At 43.8% G+C, this 7,986-nt stretch overlaps 1 protein-coding gene across 1 annotated transcript; it reads right to left on the bottom strand.

Moving 5' to 3' along the window:
* Positions 1 to 6,437: 6,437 nt before the first annotated feature.
* Positions 6,438 to 7,420, bottom strand: LOC125536872 (uncharacterized). Its single transcript, XM_048700149.2, has 2 exons — positions 6,725 to 7,420; positions 6,438 to 6,623 (listed from the first exon to the last, which is right to left on the bottom strand). The coding sequence occupies exons 1-2, from the start codon at positions 7,214 to 7,216 to the stop codon at positions 6,438 to 6,440; spliced, it is 678 nt and encodes a 225-aa protein (XP_048556106.1). The 5' UTR covers positions 7,217 to 7,420.
* Between the last annotated feature and the right edge of the window lie 566 nt (positions 7,421 to 7,986).

Genomic DNA, 7,986 nt, shown 5'->3' with positions numbered 1-7,986 from the left:
GTGGGCACTGGTAGCTAATCCGCTCTTCCTCCTTTTGTTCTTCGCTCTCCTTATCATCTTTTTCATCCAATGAGCTCACAGCTTCATCAATTCCTTCTTCCATAGGCTCCTGCAAAATATTAGTCTCTTCTCGGACAACGGTTACTTTCTCAATAAATTCATCAATATCGGAATTGTATTTATAATTATAATAGAAATATTTAAGAATACCAAGATTTTCAGGTCTATAGCCAGCATCATCATCATCTTCATACTTTAAAAACAGAGATTCAATTTCAGAAGCACCCTTAAAATCAACAAATTCTTCTATTCATTCCACATCATAGTAATCATATATGGCATTAGCATAAGAAGCTAAGGTTTCATTATCATTAAATTTGCATGAAAAGGGAAGATGTGGAGCATTCATCCTAGAGCAACAAGTATAATCATATCTCAAGCATAGATTCCAAGCATACCATTTTGAACATATGAATTTGATCCCATAACAATTTCCCTTTATGAGTCAAGCGATAATCCCTAAAGTATTCATGTTGCTCCAACGTTACTCCCATTATATAGTTGAATGGGGTTTTCTCAGGATTATCAAAGTAGTGCATAATATCTTTCACATAACGATCATTGAGGGTTTGAGGAGGTTGCCCAACTCCATGATTAGCACGTACAACTAATTTTTTTGGTATTTCGTGTTCCATATCCATAACTAAATATAGAGAACAACTTAGAACAAGAAATAAAAACTACTCGGTGATAAAGCAAACAAGCACACATGAGAGTATTCACCCCATGCTATAACTCCCCGGGAACGGCGCCAGAAAAAGGTCTTGATAACCCACAAGTATAGGGGATCGTTTGTAGCCTTTTTTGATAAATAAGAGTGTCGAACCCAACGAGGAGCTAAAGGCAGAACAAATATTCCCTCAAGTTCTATCGACCACCGATACAACTCTACGCACACTTTAACGTTTGCTTTACCTAGAACAGGTATGAAGCTATTTTGTAGGAGTGGTGCTAGAACTATTTTGCAAGAATAAAACTAGAAGTACTTTGCAAGATAATAAAAGTTAGGTTTTTAGTAAAAGGGTTTGTGTCAACAAGAAAGTTATTTGTCCCTAGGCAATCGATAACAAGTACCGGTAATTATCCTTGCAATTCTATATGAGGGAGAGGCATGAGCTAACATACTTTCTTTACATGGATCGTATGCACTTATGATTGGAACTCTAGCAAGCATCCGCAACTACTAAAGATCATTAAGGTCGTGAAACCCAACCATTGCATTAAGTATCAAGTCCTCGTTATCCGATACGCCATAGCCCACCTACTCGGGTTTAAGCTTCTGGCACTCTCGCAACCCACCATAAGAGAACCATTAACATATTGCAACACCCTACAGCAGGGGGCCCTCACGTTTGCGCGAGAACGAAGGGCATGGTAGGACAACACCATAAATAAAATATACAATCATACCAACCAAGATCACGGCAGAGGGGCGGAGCCCCTCCGAGATTGGATCTCCCACTCCGTTCTCTTCTGTTTTGTGTTCCCCAGATCTGGCCAAAAACGGTTTCTTATATTCCCGGAGATCCGTAACTCTGATTGCGCTGAGATTTTAACATGATTTTTCCACATATAAGCTTCCTTGCGCCTAAAGTAGAGCTCCAACCGACGTACAAGGTGAGCACAACCCACCACCACGCGCCTGGCTCAGGGGTGGTGCGCTGGTGTCCTGTGCCCTGTGTGGGCCTCCGTTTGAAGTGATTCCAACTCCCAAAAATCACATATATTCCAAAATAATTCTCCATAAAATTTTATTACATTTGGACTTTGTTTGATATGGATACTCTGCGATACAAAAAACATGCAAAAAACATGAATTGACACTGGGCATTGGATGAATAGGTTATACCAATAAATCATTTAAAAAGTTGCCAAAAGTATGTAAAAGTTGTATAATATTGGCATGAAACAATCAAAAATTATAGATACGACGGAGACGTATCATGGTCCCTCCTGAAGGACCTTCTCGATGATACTCTTTTTGGTTGGAATACTACAGGAGGCCACACGTTTCAGAAAAAGAAGAAAGGAAGTGGAAAGAAATGATTGGCTTCAAATGGAACACTCTATCTTGTATCCAACAACCGCCGACTATTCTGACCTGTGGCTTCTACACCTGCATTCACATGGCAGAATTCATATGGTCCACGAAAATGTTAAATCGGCACAATAATATCCTCAAATGGGTTCAAGAAGTATAAAACAATCAGCCTGAAGCTAGGTTAGTGCTCGAAGAACTACAAGTCAAGTTAGCGGCTATCATAAACAAGGAGGTCCGCTTGTCATCCGGCCTATTCTATAATAACTCCGAAGAAAATGCATACAACCAACAAAAAAGCCTTACCTAGCACATTGCAGCGGGTAAAACTGAAACCGTGACTAAACATATTTGGCGTCATGCACTATGTAGTTGATGAACACGTATTTTGTGTAACTCGTTTATTTTTAATGTACTTCTCGTTCCTTATTTTCAGTAGTTACCACCAGTTTTGTTCCTGATTTGCTTGCATTTAATTGATTCCTGCCCCCTATATGCATCAGCTAACGCTACTGTGGCAGCATTTTTATTCTAGCCTGGTGCATCAATCAGTGGCGGGCACTAACAAAAGACCGTCGCTCGTACTTCACATGATACTGGAGGGCGCGGAGATTCGCCCGCCATAGATATGGATGTCCGCCACTGCTACGACAACACTGGCGGGTAAGTTTCTCCGCTCGCCACTATTAGGGACCTATCAGTGGTGGGCGGGCACCCACCACACTGATGCCCCCTTAGCAGTGGTAGGAGGTCGGTGGCGGGCGGCCCAAAGAAGCTCGCACGCCACTGCTGGCCATTTTGCAACCGCCACTGCTAGGCATTCCTACAGTAGTAGAAGATTTACTGGCAAGGGTTTTCCATTGCCAACAACCAAATGAGCTCAAGTTTCTGGACTAGCTAACACACACTGAAAACTTCATCAACAGTACCAGGACTATTGGCGAACCAGACTCAGGGAAAACATGAGCGAGTGAAGCACCAGCCCCAAATCTTTTGTTAGTTCCTAGTTCAAGCATTGCCGGAAAAAGATATATGCCACCCTCTCTGTGTTGAGATGCACAGACAAACAATGCTTTATATCTCTCTCCCTCATCATTTTTTCAACAACATTTGGATAAAGTTTGTTTGAGAAGGGTTAATTCCTCTTTGAATAAGAACAACCCTCCGGCTGAGGTTCCTCGTTGGGTTACCCCTCCCATCGTCGTGTACTCCTGGGTCACAAAACCGAGAGCACAAAATAATGATCAATTATGGATGAGGTGAGAAAAACATAAAAAATATTTCTGGGCTAAGTTGAAGAGCCATAAGAGTCTAACATGCATGTATTACAACTGATTGCTTGTAGCAAACCAAACCGGACCTATTAGTACCACAACTTTTGAGGGGGATGAGGAAGAAACATAAGTAACAGAACACATTCATACATTTGGTTTAATGAAAATAAACACACTTTGTCATGTTGCTCCACAAGTCCACGCATCATTTCTCATGATTTCTGGATTAATGGCCGGCGTGCTAGAATAGTTTATTCATTTTTTAAGCAAGTGCCTTGCCATAAAGACATGTGAGTTGTTTCTCCATGTTGCCATTTGTCATCTACAAAAGATGGTGTGTGCCCATGTCATCATGTCCACACACTCAACTTGGAATTATTCAAGGACATTAAGCTTCGTCGAGTTGAATCCCAGATATCCGCAACATGTTTCTGCTCGGTATAATTTGCTTGATTTCTATATAAAAAATACATGGAGGCCATTGGCGCGTCAATTATGTGGACTCAATGCAAATTTCATTTCCATCTCTTCTAAATTTAAACCAAAAGAATCATCTAAGAAACAGAGTGCTGGGATGACAAGCTTGAGACTTTGCTCAATATAAGTGCTACATCCCTAGACTATTCAACGACCTGATGATTGCACAAGGTAAATTGAGGAAGAAAGCACTTTCCTCGTTGTAGCAATGATCAAATTAATCTCTTGACTGGATTTTGAATTCCGTCTGTGTTTTGGATTGAAGAAGTGTGCGTTTTCAAGAACACGAAATTTATGATATGGTCAGGATCTCTTATGATAATCATCTATGCTTAAAACATATCCTAATTCCTGGAAGTTAATACCGCAGCAAGTGCAAAGGATCGTCTAGTTATGCTCGTCGTGGTTCTTGATATCAAAGGTTATAGATGTTGTATGATATTTTCTTTGTATTCATATGATCATTTATGTAGGAGAACAAACAATGTCTACACATGAGTAACATGCTGCAACATTAGCTGAATCGTATTCAATGGATATTGAAAAGTTCGATATTTTGCAGAAAGAATTGACACTACTCCTTTGGCTGTGGTGACCATGGTGAATAAAATATGCACAATTTTCAATCGTAGGTGACTAAAGACACACCAAATGTTGCATCTCGAGACAAGTGTTTGGATTCATCACATGGTGATGCATTAAGCATCTCACCCTTACACGGATACTGTAGGTATGAGTGTGTGGCCATGCCATTCGTCACTACGCATCCGACATGGACAACAAAAGCGGATTAAGGACAAACTTAGTCATTTCTAACATACAATGTCTGATAACAGATGGAAGCCATACACCTTTGGAGTGTACTGAAGAAAATCATGGGCGTGACATTAGGTGTTCACATAGATGAAACAAGCAATCTAGAACGGTTTATTAAATTGAATTTTTTTTGATATAGCTAATGAGATGTGCCTTGTTACGGAATAATAAAGTATATAGTATCATATAGATTATAAATTCATCACTTTTAGTGATATTTACAACATACATTCTTCCTCCTACCGTCGGCACTACCTCCCTCCACTTACAAGGCTAATTGTATTCTTTAGCTTGATGAATATTTGAGAGATGTGCTGGCTATTTGAAAATACTAATATTCACCTCTAAACATATATCAAAAGGCTTCATATGTGGCTTCGCTCCCCCTTTGTCCGCCCCGACAGGGTTTGGCACGTCCTTCACCCCAATTTCAATTGTTCACAATAGTAACAGTATAATACAATATGGATGCATGCATATGCAAGAAAGGGTTCAGGGAGGCCATGAGGCTACTATACAGTTGTACAAGTTTTCCGAAACGAATTAGATACATCCATTGTTGTTTGTTTTTTTACCTGAATGTCAATGAAAGAAAATATTCCAGACATCAAATTAGATGTCGAGGAAATGAACTGCAAGATGACACAACTCCAAACCGAGCTAGCTACAGCCAAAGTTTCATGTATAAAAGAAAAACAATGCGACTACAAAACAATTCTTGCAAACCAAGCAAGCTACAACCGAGGATTAATACATGCGAGATAACTAAAAAAATGAAAGCAGGAATCGAAAGATCAAGAAACTCACATGGGAGAGTTCCTCATTCTCGAAAAAAATATATGAGACATTTCATGTATGACTACACTTTGCGATTCCTTGAAGCTATGGGCTCGATTTTAGAGCGAACTCCTTAAACTTTTACGATACAAATGTTTGTAGCAATTCTGCTACGGTATCATTTCATGTGTTTTCACCAACATAGCAGTTATTATGGCGATCAGCAAAAAGTGACGCAAATGCTAGAATCGCTCTTACACTTATTATTTAGCACACCGACACCGAGTCCTCCTACTCACTTTTTATTTTGAGATTACGTTCTCCTACAGTCCTACTCACTATGCCCCAAGAGAAGGGCTCGTGCAGCCCCTTGCGCTATGGGCTGGGCCCACTGCTGTTTTTTTTCCAGCGCAATCGCTTGTGTATTTTAGCTTGCTCTACCATTGTTTCTCCAAAAAAAAAACTTGCTCTACTATTTTTGTCGTAGCTCTCGCTCCACTGTTTTCTTTCTAGTGCTTGCCGGCTGAAAGAAAAATATTCATGAATTCCAAGTATGGTTGGAAGATTTCTAAAACTATTCTTGAATTCATAAGAGTTCCCCAATTTCCGAAAATGACCGCGTTCAAAAGATGTTCATGAATATGAAAAGATACACATGAATTGAAAAGGTTCATAAAAATGTACATAAATCCAATAAATATTCATATATTTGAATAAATGTTCATGAATTAGAAATATATTCCTGAACCAAATAATATTCTGAATTTCATAAAATGACAATGAATTAAAAAGGAAAGAAACGGGCTAGTATCCCATCCGTTCCATATAAGTCTATTTATAGATTTTAATTAATATGGATTACATACATGTTTCATCCGATACATGCATGTTTGGCAAACTGTTATAGCTCCCGAAATGACAAGCATTAATCAAAACAATCCAAGAATTCGTTCATGGATCTACGGCCGGATACTGATCGGAGGTCCAAACCCTAGCTAGAGCCTCAGGGACAGGTCCAGGGAGCCACCGACGCCGCCGGGCGGCAACGAGGAGGAGGGCGGCGTCGTGCGCAGCTCGGACTCGTCGGGACCGCTGTGGCTGGTGACCCTCGTCGGGAAGAACTCGATCTCCCGCACCTCCTTCCTCCCCTCCGCTGCCGCGAACCCTTCTCCGGCCGTCTCCTGCATGTCGATCCGTTGTTGCAACATAGTCATCAGTTAGTTCTGAAAAATCTAGATGAATGATGCCCAGCTTTGCAAACGCATCGAGCCAATGCACGTACCTTGCGAGCGGCCGGCAAGGTGGCGGCGAGATCGTGGATGGAGTAGTATGGCGCGTTGTTGGTGGCGGCGGCAGGGGGCCGTGTTTCTCTATCTCCCAGGAGCGGGGAGTAGTAGCACGATCCGGTGGCGGCGTCGAAGGCGGGCAGGTAGTCGTGGTGCTGCTGCAGGACGACGGAGTTGAGGTCGTGCTGCGGATCGACGCCGCCAGAGCACAGGCGCTCGAGCTCCGCCACGCTGAGGCCGCGCTGCGGGTTCGGGGTCTTCCTGGGCGGCGCCCCGCCGCAGCCGCAGCGGAGGCGCTCGAGCTCCGCCACGCCGGGGCCGCGCTTCGGGGTCTTACTGAGCGGCGTCCCGCCGCCGCCGGAAGCCGCCTGCTGCCTCCCCGGCCCGGACGCCGCCCGCGCGACCGCATCTGAGTGGTCCGGCGCGACGGCATGGGCCGACGTGTCCTCCGAGGCGGCGCCGAGAAGGAAGAAGGGCGTGGGCGCCATGAGGGAGGGGAGGAGAGGAGCGGGGAAGATGGCGATCGACGGGGGCACGTGCGGCTGGGATGCGGCTGACGTGGTGAGAGCTGAGACGGGAGAGGGTGGCTGTGTCCTCCCGGGGGCGCTCGTTTTATAGCGGCCGGGCGGCGGCGAGGGCCGAGGAGACACAGCGTGGCCTGGCGTATCTCGCCGCGGTCTACTCGCGTTCTCATTCGCCAGCCAGACAGGTGGGGCCTGACGTATCAACGACTAGTCCTCGGTCCTCGCGCGCTCGATGGGCCGGTACGTGAAGCATCTCCTGCTGCCAAGAGGGCCCAAACGGTCGTACCCCTCTCGGCTCCTGTCATGTAGCAGTCCATTCCATCTTCTCATCATCTTCACCTCGATATGATATTTAGACAAGAAACAGATCATATACGAAACTATAAAACTTTACATACGTAAAATAATAACTCAGAATCAGAATCATGTTGTAAATAAACGCCCATGTATATATGTCCAATGCCTAGCTGCAAAATGAACTATGGATGTGGTGTAAGAGCATCTCCGTTTCAAAAAAATAAAATCAGGTGTAGATTGGCTAGTTTGAGGCTAGCTTTGCCGTGCGGAGGATTGATCGAGAAATTAGCTTCCCTTCATCATCGTGGCCGCCGCTACCCCCGTTCGCCGTTGGGTCGGGGGTCACCGGATAGTATTCGGCGCTACAGACTGGGCCAGCAATATGCACACGCACTGGATTGGCTCCCTAAGTTTTGGGCCCCTGGTTGCGCAGGCCC

This window comes from Triticum urartu, chromosome 1A (assembly GCF_056163025.1).
Source record: "Triticum urartu cultivar PI428250 chromosome 1A, HENAU_Tu73, whole genome shotgun sequence".
In the NCBI taxonomy this organism is placed as follows: domain Eukaryota; kingdom Viridiplantae; phylum Streptophyta; class Magnoliopsida; order Poales; family Poaceae; genus Triticum; species Triticum urartu.
Note: the sequence above shows the minus strand (reverse complement) of the source record. Positions and strands in the feature narration are given on the sequence as shown.

Coding starts and splice junctions, on each gene's coding strand:
- LOC125536872 (XM_048700149.2), bottom strand. CDS start 7,216: ATGGCGCCCACGCCCTTCTTCCTTCTCGGCGCCGCCTCGGAGGACACG. Junction 6,624..6,724: donor CCTTGCCGGCCGCTCGCAAG/GTACGTGCATTG, acceptor ATCGACATGCAG/GAGACGGCCGGAGAAGGGTT.